This window comes from Brassica oleracea, chromosome C3 (genome assembly GCF_000695525.1).
Source record: "Brassica oleracea var. oleracea cultivar TO1000 chromosome C3, BOL, whole genome shotgun sequence".
Classification (NCBI taxonomy): domain Eukaryota; kingdom Viridiplantae; phylum Streptophyta; class Magnoliopsida; order Brassicales; family Brassicaceae; genus Brassica; species Brassica oleracea.
This window is the reverse complement of record NC_027750.1, coordinates 54,462,772-54,479,977: the sequence shown is the minus strand read 5'-3', so window position 1 is coordinate 54,479,977 and position 17,206 is coordinate 54,462,772. Positions and strand designations below refer to the sequence as shown.

General features: G+C 33.3%; 2 protein-coding genes and 1 long non-coding RNA gene across 4 annotated transcripts; 2 read left to right on the top strand and 1 right to left on the bottom strand.

The window, feature by feature from the left end:
* Positions 1-3,652: 3,652 nt before the first annotated feature.
* LOC106332403 (1-aminocyclopropane-1-carboxylate synthase 8-like) lies at positions 3,653-5,617 on the top strand. The gene is made up of 4 exons (XM_013770866.1): positions 3,653-3,937; positions 4,028-4,159; positions 4,267-4,427; positions 4,522-5,617. Exons 1-4 carry the CDS (start codon positions 3,791-3,793, stop codon positions 5,489-5,491), a joined length of 1,410 nt encoding a protein of 469 aa, XP_013626320.1. The 5' UTR covers positions 3,653-3,790; the 3' UTR covers positions 5,492-5,617.
* A 2,944-nt stretch (positions 5,618-8,561) lies between these two features.
* LOC106332635 lies at positions 8,562-10,038 on the top strand. Of its 2 annotated transcripts, XR_001268140.1 has the most exons (4): positions 8,562-8,668; positions 8,745-9,144; positions 9,326-9,484; positions 9,665-10,038. It is a non-coding gene; the product is annotated as an uncharacterized LOC106332635 (long non-coding RNA). The 2 variants fall into 2 exon arrangements; XR_001268139.1 differs by lacking the exon at positions 8,562-8,668 and having other exon boundaries at positions 8,677-9,144.
* A 5,702-nt stretch (positions 10,039-15,740) lies between these two features.
* LOC106330950 lies at positions 15,741-16,792 on the bottom strand. The gene is made up of 4 exons (XM_013769335.1): positions 16,481-16,792; positions 16,160-16,399; positions 15,893-16,087; positions 15,741-15,767 (listed from the first exon to the last, which is right to left on the bottom strand). The coding sequence occupies exons 1-4, from the start codon at positions 16,790-16,792 to the stop codon at positions 15,741-15,743; spliced, it is 774 nt and encodes a 257-aa protein (XP_013624789.1).
* Between the last annotated feature and the right edge of the window lie 414 nt (positions 16,793-17,206).

Sequence of the window (17,206 nt, the reverse complement as noted above, 5' to 3'; positions counted from 1 at the left end):
AAACATTACAAAATTAAAATCAAACCAAAACAAAAAAACAAAAATAATATGTAAGTGATTCAGAAATTAATGACCACGCCTAAATATATTAGTGAACAAATAGACGTATTAATATATTTTCAACAAAAATAATCCCGCACTTTTTAAGTGCGGGTCATATCCTAGTCTCAATATTATATGCAGACCCTATTAAGCGTGGTCTCGGATTTTCATTAGTACTTGATTAGTTTTTTTGTTCTTTCAACAGCATACGTTAAACCGTATTTAAGTAAAAGAATAAAATAGTAACACAAATACAAACCAATATATTACATATCACGATTTAATCATCTCTTGATTGGTATCTACCATAAATTTTTAAAAATATTATAAAACTATATAGCACTACTATGTGGAAGAGTAATAAAACATTTCAAATTTGATTATTACTTATTTCTTGATTTTTTAATTATTATATGTATATATACCATTTTATCTATTTAATAAGATATACTTGTTTAATTATGATTATCAAAATTAAATAATTAGGATATTTAAAACATGTGATTACATATATCACATATGTTATACTAGATTTCAGTCAGCTAAAAGTAAAAAAATTTGACAAATACCGCTAGTTGATTTTGAAGTAGATATTCCAAAAATAGTGAAGAAGGGAAAAATATCAATACAGGATAGCATTAATGCAGTTTGACAAATGATTCTACATGTGTACCTCTAGCTGAATATATTTAATGGCAATGTATTAAATGTTTTGATTCTGAACACGGTTTGACTAAATCGACCTATAATCAATGAAACGATGAATTATCAAACTAAACATACATATATTTGGCAATTCTGATCGTTCGAAAGAGCACTTTGTAAGAGAGCATTGTTCAAATAGTCAAAAGTTTTCGCGAGATACATAACTTATAATCTGCAAACTCTGAAAGTCAAAAAGTGTGAGAAAGATTGTTTTCTTCTAATACGGGTGAAAATAGAGTACAAGTCAAACGAACTCTTTGTACAAGTGTTTTTTATTAAGATGATGGAATCACCAGAAAAAAAAGTAATGGATCACAAACTAAAAAATAGAAGTGCTTAGTAAGTTAGTACTATATTGGATCCGTTTATAAGATGTCGTGATCTATGCTTACAAGTTACAACGGGAAACCTGATTAATCAGGGAGTTAAAAACTATGGGCGCGTTTACTGCGCCAGTATACTAAGTTGTTGAACAATAACTATTGTTGTCCCATTTTTATTTATATTTTCATCATTGTTTTCGGCATTTTACCAGCTCGGACAACATACGCACACTAAGTAAAATTAAAGTAAAATTTTGAAAAGATAGAAGCAAAAGCGATCGTTGAGCCGACATCTGTTTAAGCTTTAAACTAATAAACACGATGTGATTCGGCATCACAAGATGGATTACTTTTCAATTTCGGGGAATACAAACTGAGAACGACATACAGTATGATATAAAAGAAACAAGTACTACCATTTTTTTTTTTTTTGTAAAAAAGTACTACGATTTTCACACCTCAAAAAAGTTACTTAATTACTGGTTCGATATCCAACCACATTAGTTTCCGAAAATAGACATATGCATTTATTATTAATATAATTTGTAAATTTAATTGAGTGGTTATCATTATGCAAAAAGAAGAAGAAAACTCGAATTAAACTTGGTATGTTCCGACACATTTCCGGCGAGAGAACTAACTATATAATTCGTTCAAAGATTTCATCTTGTTCTTGTTCTTGTTCTCATTGGTTTTATCGTTTGTATACGTCATCAACCATATTTTGATTTGGTTATAGAATATTACTTCGGAATATCAAGTTTGAAAATACGACAGACTGTTGTTCAAAAAAAAGAAAATAAGACAGACTATGTAATGCAAGTTGCAACCAACATAATCGCATGCGTTGAAGCTCTCTATCCGATGTGTCGAGAATATCCTCAAGTCTTTTAATATATTAAAAAATAGTATATTCTAAAATGAGCACAAAAAAAAAACGTATATTCTAAAATTTCATTTGTGTTAAAATTTAGCACCTGATTTAGAAACTAAAGAATGAAATAGTTTTCTATTTAATTATTATTTTAATACTTTTGTTATATTCTCAAATTTGGAAATAAATTAATTATATATATAGATCTAAAGATGTAAGGATTTTTTGTATAACGTAAGGATTTTTTTTTTGTTCGTAAGTAACACTTTTAATGAGTTTTAGAACCTAGCGTGAATGTTAATTATAATTCCAGCATTTTTCAAGCCTTCCAGTTGTAATATTGTGAAATTTTATAGATATATATTTGAAAATATAATTTAGTTTACATAAATAAATAAACTATCTATTAAAGTATATATAAAAAAGACTTATTCTTGGGTTCACCGACCAATAGGATTGTGTTATTTCATATTCGATATCTTTTAAAAAAAAAATATATATTGTCAAATTATATTATGTTTTTAAAATTAAAAGATAAAAAAAAATAAACAAAAAAATAGTAGTAATTACAAAAAAAATATTATTTTTAACGTCGTCAGCAAAACATTAAACCATAAATCCTAATCCATGAACCATAAATCCTAAACCCTAAACCCTTGGGTAAACCCTAAACTGTAGGATAAATCTTAGACTCTAAATCCAAATCACTAAACACTAAAACACTCAAGGGTTTAGGGTTTAAGATTTAGGGCTTAGGGTTTAGGGTTTTAGTGTTTAGTGTTTTTTATTTAGAGTTTAGGGTTTACCCAAGGGTTTAGGGTTTACAGATTAGGATTTAGGGTTTAATATTTTGCTGACCACGTTAAAAATATATTTTTTTAAATTCTTTTTTTTGTATCTACTATTTTTTTTTTTACTTTTTTTAAAAAACATAATATAACTTGACAATATATATTTTTTTTTTTTAAAGATATCGAATTTGAAATAATGAAATTCTATTGGTTGGTGAACCTAGAAGTTCACCCTAGGAGATGAACCCAAGAGTAACTATATAAAAAATACAGCCGACAACGTTCACAACAGTATAGATTGTGAAGCAGGACTGTAATGGCAATTTCCTGGACCAACATTTTTTTTTTTTTTTTGGTAAAAACCAACATTAACATGGTCCAAAGAGTTCCTAAATGCAACAATGGCAATTTCACATTCTTTTTTCAATTATTCGTACTACTTGTTGCCAATATATTTTAATATGTGGGTTGTATATATCCCATTTTACAAGTTGATTTCCTGTCGTTATGGGCATCTCGTTACTGTTTCTCTCTTTGTTCTACATGGTTTTTTTATTAACTATCTAAAATAATTTCACTCTTAACGGTAAAATAACCTAAAACGCACACATTAATCCAAAACGGCCTTTAGAAGAGAGAGGCGTAACATAAACCGTTGTGGTAAGCGTGGTAATAACTCTCTAAGCTGAGCTTATTTGAGTGATTAGGGACGGTGGATGGAAACGCGTGAATTGATTAATATTCTTTTAATTCTCTTGATTAATCTTTTTTTTTGGATCAAACTCAATTCTCTTGATTAATCATTAAAACAAAAATTGTTGAAAATTGGAATATCTGACTGGTCAAATTTCTGTCGTGGCGTAGCATGAAAACTATATATAAACATCCACACATGCCTAGTGACCCTCTCCATCGTAGCTTACCTACAACATCTGCCACAATCCAATCAAAACATCTCTTTTCATTCTCTCTCAAATCTTCATTTCCATATCTACTTTTTCTCTCCACTTTATTCTCCTACCCTCTCTCTCCCTCTCTCTCTAGAGCTAACGAAAATGGGTATATTGTCAAGAAAAGCTACTTGCATCACTCATGGCCAAGATTCTTCGTATTTTCTGGGTTGGGAAGCGTACGAGAAGAACCCTTACCACGAGGTCAAGAACCCTAATGGCATTATCCAAATGGGTCTCGCAGAAAATCAGGTAACTAGCTAACACTAATCATAAAATAGATTTGACAATTAGTGTACAGCAAAATGTTATATATCTTATGGTCTTGGTTCGCTCTTGCAGTTATCTTTCAATCTTATTGAGTCATGGCTTGCCAAGAACCCTGAAGCAGCAAACTTCGAAAGAGAAGGCCAATCTATTTTCCGGGAACTAGCTCTCTTCCAAGATTACCATGGCCTTCCTTCCTTCAAGAATGTAGGATTATATAAGTATTTAAAATAATCGGATAAATATTACTAACTATTATCCTATTAAACCACAATTTTCTAAATCGGTATGTTTTTGTCATAACTATTTTTCAGGCTATGGCGGATTTCATGTCGGAAAATAGAGGAAACCGAGTTTCTTTTGATCCTAAAAAGCTTGTCCTCACCGCGGGTGCTACTTCGGCTAATGAAACTCTTATGTTCTGTCTCGCTGATCCTGGAGAGGCTTTCTTGCTCCCTACTCCATATTATCCAGGGTTAGTTTTTTGTTGAAATCCTTGCTTCATTCACAAGTAACATGAAAGCTTACGTTAACTAAAACACTTTTCTTTTTACATTTATCATTTGCAGATTTGATAGGGATTTGAAATGGCGAACCGGAGTTGAGATTGTACCAATCCAATGCACAAGTGCAAACGGATTCCGCATCACCAAATCCGCACTCGAAGAAGCCTACAAGCAAGCTCAAATGCTTAACCTAAAAGTTAAAGGAGTCCTTATAACCAACCCATCTAACCCGTTGGGTACTACAACAACCCGAACCGAACTAAACCGTCTCTTAGATTTCGTGTCACGTAAGAATATACATTTGATAAGCGACGAGATCTACTCGGGTACTGTTTTCGCTTCTCCTGGTTTCATCAGCGTAATGGAAGTCCTCAAAGAAAAAAAACTCGAAAACACCGATGTTTCTAAACGTGTCCACATCGTTTACAGTTTGTCTAAAGATCTAGGCCTACCTGGTTTTCGCGTTGGAGTTATTTACTCCAACGATGATATTGTTGTGGCTGCAGCGACAAAAATGTCTAGTTTCGGTCTAATATCTTCTCAAACGCAGTACCTCTTATCCGCATTGTTATCCGACAAAAACTTCACTAAGAACTACCTCAAAGAGAATCAAATCCGACTCAAAAATCGACACGATAAGCTTGTGTCTGGTCTAGAGGCTGTAGGTATCGAGTGTCTCAAGAGCAATGCTGGACTCTTTTGCTGGGTCGACATGAGACACCTATTGAGATCTAACACGTTTGAAGCCGAGATTGAGCTATGGAAAAAAATCGTTTACGAGGTTAAGATCAATATCTCTCCCGGTTCTTCGTGCCATTGCAACGAACCGGGTTGGTTTAGGGTTTGTTTCGCGAATATGAGCGAGGAAACACTAAAGGTTGCTTTGATTAGATTGAAGATGTTCGTTGATGGACCGTCATCTACGACAAGAAGTCAAAGTGAACATCAAAGGCTAAAGCCTTTAAGAAAGATGAAAGTCTCTAATTGGGTTTTACGGTTATCATTTCAGGACCGTGAACCCGAGGAACGATAGTCTGGTTTATTTTTATAATAAAAGTATAATAAATATGATTGGTTTTCATTATTTTTAGTGATTTGTTCGTCAGATGTATCTTTTTTATCAGAATTCTATATTTTGGTAAAGTTTATAGAGAAAAGTTCATGCAGTGTAGCTTTTTGTATAATTTGTTTTCACATTGTAGTGAGATTTGAAAAGAAAAAAAATTGTCAAAAATTGCTTCAGTATTACGGTAAAACATGTCACGTGTTGAATAATTGCCGGCGACATTTCTGGTTGAGAAGCCGTAATTTGGGTCCGGCCAATAAATCCGCTCATTAATTATTATCTATAGTAGTAGTAGACTATGTTCACATTGTTAAGTCTTATTATCCTTTTGAACAGCTACGAGAATTTATTCATTACTCTACTAGTTGACAATAAGATAAATTAGTGCATTCAATATTCAATTCTTGGTTTAGAAGTGATCGATTTCGTTGTAGTGACTTGTAAGTCAACGAAAACTACCATTATAATTCAATAGATGAACCCATTTATACACTCAAAGCCACGTAGACAGGCGAGCGAGATCTCTTTATTCATGTAAATTCGAGTTAATCTTAAGTAGTAGATTGTTGATTCTTTTTTTTTTTAACATCGAACTCCATGCTTTATTAATTCAGGATGAAAAGGTTAGCTTTGTGGGCTAACCATCCGGAATTACAGAGTCTACATGGAAGAAAATAGAGTTTTGTGAACGAGCTCCTTTTGCAAAAAGGTCCGTTCTTACATTCCGCTCTCTTGCGATAAAAGAAATTGAAAAAACAGTAAAAAGAGATAAGAGATGAATGAATTCATTACATTCCGAAGCCATAGCTAGCCAATCTTCTTCATCGTTAATCAGCTTGACAAGCTGAAGACAGTCCGATTCAAAGAACATCGATGTAACTCCTAGCTGTAGGGAATTTTTCATTGCGTATAGCAAGATGGTGAACTCCGCATGCATAGGAGATAGGGTCTGGTCCATACCAATGTAACCATACATATGGGTTCCAGGCGCCAGCTCGAGAACAAAACCTCCACCAGAAACTGTCGAATTTGTCATTCAGGATGCATCCACTTGGCATCTTGGATATGGTGACTCATTCTCCATGTTCCCGTCAGTTGCGTGTTGGTTTCCTCCAGTCACTTCTTGACTTGATATTATTTGTGCCACTCTCCAGTTCTCCTCCTCTTGGGTAGCATGTAGTACAGTATCCAGAGGTAGAATTTGCTTACCGTTGAAAATCTTTTCATTCCTAGCTTTCCATATGAACCATGCGATCCATGAAAAACTAGCAAGAATATTCCCCGGGGATCCATTCCTTGTTGCACGTAGGAGTAAGTAGTCAAAGTTTTCATATAGGGATTCGCTCGGGAATAACCCCGGAAAGGTTGATATATCTGAAAGTGCCCATGTTTGAAGCGCCGTGGGGGCAAAGGAACAAGAGATGATTAAGTGATTCTTCTTCATGTCCATATCTGGGACATGATCTGTCGGTTCCACAATGTCTATCAGCAAGACGGCTGCAAGTCGCGACACTATCCGACAAAACTTGCCACAAAAAGTGTTGAATCTTCCTTGGTGCTTTCAACTTCCAGATCATCACTTTCAAGGGATTAAAGCTCGGCTCCATGACTGCACTTTCGTGCTTCTCCTCTTTCATCTGAGATGCAAGCTTGTATCCCGACTTCATTGTGTACAAAACGGTCTTTGTATAACTCCAGCAGTATCCATCATCTCTAAAGATATGGCTCGGACGAATGCTCTGGATCAGGGGGATGTCTCCTGGGTCTATCAATGCCTCCAGCATCTCTACTCTCCATTGCTTGGAAGCTTGATCAATAAGCTGGTTTACGAACATATCCCAATCGCGATAGACACCATTGTCCGTTGCCGGACGAGCTGGTATGGTCGGGATCCATGGGTCAATCCAAACACGGGTATTGTAACCTGATCCAATCGTTTTTCGCAGTCCCTCTCTGAGTAAGTTCTGAGCCGCTAGAATGCTTCTCCACCCATACGAAGGGGAGTTAGACGTTTTTACCTCCATTGGGCTAATGTGTCGGTAGTATCGACCTTTAAGTACACAGGCAAGTAGGAAATTAGGATGGTGTAGCAGCCTCCATAGCTGCTTAGCTAAGAGTGCCAGATTAAAATTTAGAAGATCTTTGAATCCTAGACCTCTTTTCTCCAATGGAACACAGATTTTCTCCCAAGCAATCCAATGCAGTCCTCTATTATTCCGTTTCGTGCTCCACCAGAATTTTGCTATAGCTCCTTTAAAAGTACTTCCTTGCCGCCTTTAGAAAGAAGCTTGGCCGACCATGAATTGATACGATCACTGAGCCGATGTCTGATGAAAGCGAAAACCTGTCTCTTGGAGCCACAAATTTTTTCCGGGAGTCCTAAATACATGCCCATTCCACCCTCTTTATTGATACCTAGTATCTGTTTCATCGCTATCTTGACCTCCTGTCCTACTCTGTTGCCAAAAAAAAAAGATGATTTCGATGGGTTTAGTAACCGCCCCGAAGCTCTCCCATATAGATTGATGATCCTTATCAGCTCAGCACCCTGCTGGACATCTTCTTTACAAAAGAAAAGACTATCGTCGGCAAAAAGGAGATGAAAAATTGCTGGACTCGCTCGCGCTATCTTTAAACATGTCAGTCTGCCTTCCTCCTCTGCACCTTTAAGTTGATTCCTTTTAAAAGTAAGAAAGGACCAATTGTTCCATCAAAGAAGAAGCAAAATAAAAAAATAACTTTTAAAATGTATGTTATTTACATATGTGCCATTTTGCATAGATGTCATCATATGAATTCTTTTCAGCCTATTTTTATTTTAACCCTTTCATAACTAGAATATTTACTGAAAAATGTCATTGGACTCACATATTGAATTATATGACAACCCACATGGTTTATTGACTTTAGGTCTTCTACCTGATTATAACAACATATTTTCCATTACATAAATCACTACGTATGCACTACAGGAAATGCACGTATTGGTAGCATCATTTTATAGCGTTTATGATAGTTGTGCTATTGTATACCAACACTTGCTTTATTTATAGCGTTTGTTGATTTCAAACGCTATATTTGTTATCTCGGGAAAATAAAATTTTTTAGCCGCCTTAGTTTGCTAGAGCGAATGTATACAATAAGGTATGTTCTCATCCAATCGTTCTTCTTTGTTCTATCTCTCATCGAGGAGTAAAAACAACAATTCTCTCTTGATTAGGGTTCGTATCATCACTCTCTCTTTGGCTCCAAAATCAATATCGAAACACTCGGTTTACTCTACGACAATCGCCGGCAGCCGCTACGAGTGGTCGAATCAAATGGAGGTGGGGTTAGATTCGTTTCAGAGACAAGTCGCCGAAAGGTTTATCGATCTAAATTCAGGAGAAGGATAGTGTGAATCCAAGCACGGCTGCTTCAAGCACATAAGCCATGGAATTGGAGAAGCCAAAGGAAAAGCAGAACAAGGAAGGAATTAGTTACATCGTCAGCCGCGAAGCCGTGGACTCATCAGCTCGTCTCCAGTATCCTTCGCTCCTTACCCAGATTATTCTTCAATTTTCCACTTATAATGTATTGAAGGCCTCAGGAAAGAAGTGTATTCACAGAACAACGAGGAGGTACTTTTGAACTGTAAAGATTGTTTTTTTATTGAGCTCTATTCTCGTTTCTATCACATTTTGACAAGTTGGGATTAGTTTGTTTAGTTACAGTGTAATGTCTTATCTATACTGGTAAAGGATGAATTTTTATTTGCTTTATCTTTTAGCATAATGCACATTTTGTTTTTGCATATTCCAGGTCTTGGGAAATGGTTTGACGCCATCTGCAGGCTGCAGCTGATGTTGTTGTGTATGCAGATTTGCATTCTTCAGTGCCAGGTCCTGGGAAGGTGAAGACAGCGATGATGTTGAGAAGGAGATTTCTCGGCAAGCTTCCAAAGCCCAGTCTGTTAAAGAAGTATGTTTCCCAATCTCACTCTGTTTCTTAGTTTTCGATTCTGCTAAGTAGTTAAAAGGTGTTGTGTTGAATTAGACTGAGGAGTAGCATAACAAGGCGAGAGTCGTTGTCTTAGTTGAGATCAGTCCTTGTCAAATGCTTTTTGTTTCTTATGGTCTTGTTTTCTTTGTGTTCGTGAAGGGTATTGTAAGAATCGATAACATCAGTGGATTGCCTGATGAACTGTTGGTGAGGATACTATCGTTAGTTCCAACATTCACTGCTTGTACTTATGGATTTTATCAACAAGAATCTGCCATTACATAGAGCTCCTGTCATAGAAAGCTCACGTCCTTCTTTATGGGAGTCAAGGGTGAAAATATTAAACCTGAAAATATCAGAATGTGGGTTGATATTGATGTATATTGCTATCTACGTAAGCTGGACGTTTCTTATTCTTCGGTTAAGAAAGAAAACATGGTTCCCAACAGCTTGTTTACTTGCAAAACGCTTGTGATCTTGAAACCTTGAACCAATACATGTCTTTTCATATGTATAACATAATTATACTTTCATCTGTTTTTGTGATCAGATTGTTCTGAATATTGACCGAGTGTTTCAGTTTGGTTGCGAACCGGTTCTAGATTATCAATACCTGATTTTTTTTCTATGATATAATTTGGCAATTAAATACCTGAAATTACCGAAATGTATTCAAAAACCCAAAAGTATAATTAAAATCCAAAATTTAAAACATATTTATATCTTTATGAAAACCCAAAAGTATAACTAGTAACATACTTTACTCTCAAATCATATACTTTAAACTTTACCAGAATTATATAACCTAATCATATTCCAGAATTCTAATTTTAATTAACATCATTTTTTTCACAATTTTTTCACAATGTTATAGCCGGTTGTAATTTTAACAAATTTCATTTTATAAAAATAGTTTTTCATTATTTGTATTTTGTAATTTGTATTTTTTTAAAAGAAAAACAACATCCTAATCCCTAAACCCTAAACATAAAACTCTAAAATTTTAATCTTTTCATAATATAACTTCAATTTTAAACTTAAACTCAAAATTTAATCATTTAAAAAATATAATCTCAAATTTAAATCTAAACCTCAAACACTATATCTAATCTACACTCTAAATTTAATACCCTAAACCCCAAACTTAAACCTACATATAAAGTCTTTTGTCTAATCTAATATTTGTAACATCAAGTCTTAAATTTAAAAGATCCTAATTTTATACTATCCAATACTTATAAAAGTTAATTTTCAGATTTATATCTTAACCCTTTATTTTATAAATCTAAACTGTAAACCTTACATATATATACCTCAAATCATACATTATCATAACGTTACATCTCAGAACATTAAACCATATCACATATTTCAAAATTTAATCATTTTTAAAATACAATATAAACTTTAAATTTTAAACCTCAAACAGCATATCACTAACCTTTCATTTTATACTTTCAAATACAAAACTATAAATCTAATACCCTAAACAACATACTCTTAACACCAAACCCTATATCACCATCTCTAAACTTTATAGTTTATCCAAATATCAATCACAAAGTTTATTTTTAAAAGTATAAATTTAAATCTAAATTTTTAAATTGTGAATTATAAAATTTAGATGTTTTCTCAAAATAAGTTTTATTTACGAAAATATATCATAAATATTTTATATATTACAATACAAAATAGAATATAAACAATTGTGTTAAAAGAATAATAGGAAATAATATATAAAAATTTGATTGGTTAACATAAGTAGCCTATCACATGCAAGAGCGAGGATCGTGCTTTGTGTAATCACGACCATTGATTCAACTTTTTTAAAGGGTCAAGATTCATTGTGCTTCCTCATCTCTCTCTCTCTCTCGTTTTATTTTTTTCAGATTCTTCATCCAATTTTGGAAGAGTTACAGACTCACAAATCTCATCTTCATCCCTCTCGTATCTCCAATTTTTTGAAGTCATCGTCACTACCAAACCTCCTCCATCGCCTCTGTCTCTCAACATTCTTCTCCACTCAACACTACAGATCCATGTCTATCATCGTCCCAACCACCATCACCATAACCTCCGACGCTCCCATCTATATCTCTTTCGTTCTCTGCCTCCGTCATCGAACTCTGTCTCAACCACTTTTTTTTATCTATCCTCTTATCAAACTTCTTCTTTTCCAGATGCATATTGATAGTCTTAGTTAACAACAACCGTATCTCAGATTTTTTATATGTTCCTTTTTTTTTGTTTTGAGATTTTTGAATGATTAGTCTTGTTTGACAAGATTGTAACTTGATTAAATGGGGATTTGACTTCATGGACAGGGAAGAGGAAGTGGAATTGATAATGGGGCTGGTGGTTGTTCTTGTTCCCGTAGGGTCACAACATTATAGGTATGTCTGATGCCGTTCATATTCAATAGCCATTGTTCTCTCTGTTTTGAATTTGATTTTTGATTTGTTTGTTCTTGTTGCTGGAAGAAGCCGGATAGGAAGAAGCTGTGATGGTGAAGATGGAGCAGAGCAAGAAGAAGAAGAAGAAGAGAAAGAGGGAGAAGGAGAGAAGACAGAGACGTAAGGAAGACGGAGGAGGAGGAGGTGCGACAAAACAAGACGATAGGAAGAAGGAAGCGGCGTAGATTAAGTTTACTTTTGATTGGTTTATTAGGTTTGGTTTAGATAGGTTTAGTTTAATAAATCAGGTTTGTGTGTAAACCAGTGTTAATAAATAAACCGATTTTAATTGTAACCATTATCTGTGTACATTGATCTTAATTAATAAATAAATTTTATTTTTTTTAATTATGAATTAATTTTTTATTTAATTTTGAATTATTTAATTATGAATTATGTTTTGGTTAATTATTTTAAGGTGTATTTTTTTTTTTAATTTGGTATCTCATTATTATAAATATTAATAATTACATATAAACTAATGCTATCATTGTATAGTTAACTATAGCATAGGAAAATACCGCTATTAAAAGTGTCAGACCTATTATAATGGGCGCTGTCAGAGCGGCTAAAGAATAGCTATTATACTAAATTCATAGCGTTTTTCTCCGCTATCACTATCCATATTTCCTATAGTGATGAATACATATAATTCTTAACATTTCATATATGTTATCGTCATTAGTATACATAGAACAATAATTAAAAATGGAAAATCAGTGTTAATTAAATCAGATATTTTAATAATACTTTGAACTATCATAGTCATAAGGCTACAATTCATATCTATCATTGTTTAATAATAGAACAAGTATGATTATAAGTTAAAACCAGCCTACGTTAAGCTATGAGATGAACATCATACCAAATTCAAAATATCTGAGCAGCCTACTTAGAACAATTTTGGGTTATTTCCTTTTAGTGTGAAGCCAAGAACTATCAAATAATTTTATATATATACTATGTTCTGGGTACTTCTTAAACAAATTTGAAGACAATAAAAAATTGAAGACAATAATTTGCTAAATTTTTTTATAGATTGCCAATTCCTTACAAATCAGGCCGCACTATTCCCATTTGCTGTGAAACATTGATACAATCCGCCCAAATTCATATGAATATGATGTAGTTTTTATATTAACACAAGCAGTGTATGCATCAAGCTTGATAATAAGATCAAAGTAACAAAATTAATTGTTACCAACTTACCGTTTTAGACAAACAATGACATAAACGTAATTTAGTAAATAAAGTGGATTTTCCGGTAAAAAATTGTCAACACTATTGTATTCAAAATTCTAATATTCCTAATAAGCTATACATTATAAGATTTGTTTCCATAAAATTAAGTTGATATGTGTTATGTACTCCATTAAATGGAAATCTCATTTAGTTTGCAAACATATCAGTTATGTACTATGTGCTTGATTAACACGAATAATTAGAACCCTGGCCCTCTTTCGATCTTTTTCTTTATTTGTTTGTCTTGATAAATTAATAATATTTATAAATTAATAAATTTTGCTGATTCTAATTTGGACCGGTTCAAAATTTGACACAAATCGATAAAATAATAAGAATATTTTTTTTAGAAAATTCTATGTAAATATATGGTCCTATTAAGATCATAAATTAATAATTTATATATATACATATTTTATATAAGTGAGAACCTATTACTATATTGTTTGTTTTATATTCTCAATGGAATTATCTTTATATTTTCTTAACATTTAATATATTTTTGATGTGATTTAGTAATATTATATCTAAAATGAAATTTAAAGTATATGCAATATATATTATATACACCAAATAATATAATAAAATTAATATAACTGTCAAATTTCATAAAATAACAATTAATGTCTATACACTAGAATCAACTACTTTTCTAATCTTAGAATAAATATATCTTAAAATATAAAATCTAAATAAAGAAACTTTTATAAACTAATATCTCTATAAATTAATAAAATTTCAAAGTCCCAACATTATTAATTTATAGAGGTTCTATTGTATGTTTAAATATTCGCTTATCAATGTGTTGTTTTGTATTTAAAATGTCATCCTCTATAATTGATTATTTACAATATGTTCACTTTTATCGTAAAGAGTAGTTGCAATGGACCTTCTAGTATTCGTTGACAACAAAACAAAAGTCGATGTATGAGCTTTTAATTCATAACACGTATTATAAAAGGTTGGCGTGCTGTATTTGAAAAAAAAAACAGAACCATTTACTGTTATGTAGAATAATATGGGTAGAATGTTTTGGTACATATTAATCCATATAATATAATTTTAATATTTAATGTTTTATATTGTAAAATTAGAAACAATATTTTTATAAAATATTTTTTTGTAAATATAATGTTAGTCTCACTCCGCACAAAAGACGCATGTCTCTAGCTAGTAGACTATTAAAATACAATGTCAGTATTTTTTGGAAGTGGAAGTAATCTCAAGTAAGACACCAATTGAAATTATTACATTGCGAGTGTGTGTGTTAAGAGCATCATTAGCAAGGGTAACTTACCTTGTACCTTACAAAACAAAATAATAAGAAAAATCAAAAAGTGATTAGAAAGATGATGAAATATTCAGAGACGTTTTTAGGAGAAGAAACGATTGGCTCTTGCTAAGAGACTACTTTTAACATGTGTCATCACATGATTGAAGTTATTTCCTTCTGTAATAAAATTTAATTACATTATTAGATAATACTATTAAAATATTGCTTACGTACTCTATCAAGAATATTTGCCAACGTGGATGCTCTAAGATATTAATAATAGATACTCTCTTCGTTTCAGAAAAATGTAAGTTTTAGGTTTTTTACATTTATTAAAAAAACATATCAAATTTTAGTTACTAATGTATTTTTTTCCGTTATCAATTATTCCCCATATTTTTTAACCAATATTGTTTTTATAAACACCAGTATTTTGAAATTTACAATTTGTAATTAATTTATACATTGAAAATGTAAAATGTATATTTTTTGAAACAATTTTTTTTCTAAAATATAAATTTTTTAAAAATGAGGGAGTATTATATAATCGAATCACGATGGAGTACTAAGTTACGAACGGGTAAATAGTGCAAAGATGCGAAATGAAAAGAAATTACCAAGGATGGATGTCTCGGGGATAGTTGCAAATGTCAATGTGCATGTGGGTGGGATTCATATGGCAAAAGAAAACAGAGAACATCTACTAATATTTTCTGATTGGTCGCTTCCGCAAATATTCCACTATATATTATATATTTTCGACCAACCTTGTATTTGTATATTTCTATTGGTGTTGATATGTTATGTTTGTGTTGATCGACGCATCCGGGGACCACATGACCAGTGCTCCACGGGCCTGACTTGTTCCATGTCTTCAACCTCAAAGTATATTAAAAGAAAACGAAAAAACTTCAAGTTGTATTTGAATTTTACATTTTTTTTATTATCACATATGAATGTTAAGTCTTCTTATAGATCGGTTAATCACTTATATGTTATTATGCAGTATTATAAAATACAATTATGATAGCAGGGAAAAAATGTTTTTTTTTTACTGAAAAATGAAATAAGACTGCGCATTTGAAAAAAATGTTTAGTGGTTATATATGTCATACCATTCCGCATATATTTTATACAACTCTTTCACTATAAAATACAATAATTATAGCAATAAGACTGCGCATTTGGTTTTTTTTTTTTTTTATCAAACCATACTTCTATTTAAATCAGAAAGGTTTAAACTACTTCAGAGGAAGATACAACAAAGCTACATCGAACCAAACAAACCAAAGAGCTGGTAAAATAAAATATAGGTTGGCGATACAAATCATAAAAAGGAACCATAAGAAATCGCATGAAAACAGTTTCAAAAGCTTCTTGAAAGATCGCATCTAGTGTAACCCACAGGACCACACATACTGTACCAAACGCAGAGGAGAGCACTCTCTGGAAGGAAGATCCTTGCAATACCAACGACGCTTGTTCATCCAATTCACTCCATGCATGAAGAAATATTGGGAAAAGAGACTGCTCTAAACATGAGACAAACGGATAATCTGAACCCGCCATAATCATATTCATCCAGCTAATTTTACCAATGAATTTCTCTTTCAACTGCCACCAAAAAGAGAAATGCAAATACACAGCACCAAAAGCTAGAATGAATACTGAAAGAGGACTGCATACAACAGTAAGACTGCACACAACAGTAAGAGAACTGCACACAGCATTAAGAGATCGCACTGAGGCGACAAAAGGACCACCAAAGAGCACAACGGTAGAACCAACAGAAGTTAAGTCCATAAGTACATCATCGGCTAAAGCTATGGTCCTCAATTCCAAACTCACACAGACAAATAGCTTTGTATCCCATTCAACAGAAGAGCAGAAATCGGAAATTAACGAGCGGAAGTGAACCTGGAAACCCTTAAAAGGGAGGAAAGATAAGTCGGAACATTAGCTGATGGAAGACCAGTCCATGTGTCAACATGAAGATGACTTGCATACCGCACAGAGCAACCACCTGTAGACGAAAGTACTATCACCGGTAGACACAAGCGGAACACCACCACCACTAATCTTAGACACCATCCATGGAAGAGGAAGCTTTAGATCTAAGATTCGGGTAAGAGCTTGGAGAGACGGATCAGAGGAGGAGATGGGGCTTCGAGGAAGAGTGAGGACAAAGGAAACGTCAGGAGGATCTGGCGGTTCCGGTGGATCGATGGCAGAGGGAGCTTCAAGCGGAGGAGACTTACGCAGCGGCGGATCTGGAGGCGGCCTGAAACGCGACGGAGGAGCAGTCACCATCAAAGCCATGGAGGAGGAGAGCTGCTTCAAAGGGAGGAGGGCTGAGCGCCGGCGCTGGAGTGGAGGAGAGCCATCCAAAAGGTGTGCCTAGGGAAGTGGGCCTGAGAGGTTCTTTCTAGGCTCATTTGGTTTGTTAGTGGTAGTAAGTAATAGCAGTATGATCTGTTTTTGATTAACTCGCGTATTTATTTTAAGTTTTTCCATATGTTGAGTGTTATGCCTAGAACCGAAATCTAAGTACCATTTGTAGTAAAGAACATAAGATAGACAACAATTTCATAGTCACATTTTTGTGTTGGAGACTAATGGCTTTGTTTTCTCTTCGTAGAATAGTATATGTTTTGATGCTTTGAATTTGGAGGACCTGACGCTATGTTTTTCAAAGAGCTTTAAGCTTTGTTGGTTTACAGTTGTTCCTTATCA

Excerpts from the sequence above, each read along its gene's own strand:
- LOC106332403 (XM_013770866.1), top strand. The coding sequence starts at position 3,791 with ATGGGTATATTGTCAAGAAAAGCTACTTGCATCACTCATGGCCAAGAT. Across the intron at positions 4,160-4,266 it reads GCCTTCCTTCCTTCAAGAAT|GCTATGGCGGATTTCATGTC; the intron begins GTAGGATTATAT and ends ACTATTTTTCAG. Across the intron at positions 4,428-4,521 it reads CCTACTCCATATTATCCAGG|ATTTGATAGGGATTTGAAAT; the intron begins GTTAGTTTTTTG and ends TATCATTTGCAG.
- LOC106330950 (XM_013769335.1), bottom strand. The coding sequence starts at position 16,792 with ATGGCTTTGATGGTGACTGCTCCTCCGTCGCGTTTCAGGCCGCCTCCA. Across the intron at positions 16,400-16,480 it reads ACAGGTGGTTGCTCTGTGCG|GGTTTCCAGGTTCACTTCCG; the intron begins GTATGCAAGTCA and ends CTCCCTTTTAAG. Across the intron at positions 15,768-15,892 it reads TCTCCTCTGCGTTTGGTACA|CTCTTTGGTTTGTTTGGTTC; the intron begins GTATGTGTGGTC and ends TTATTTTACCAG.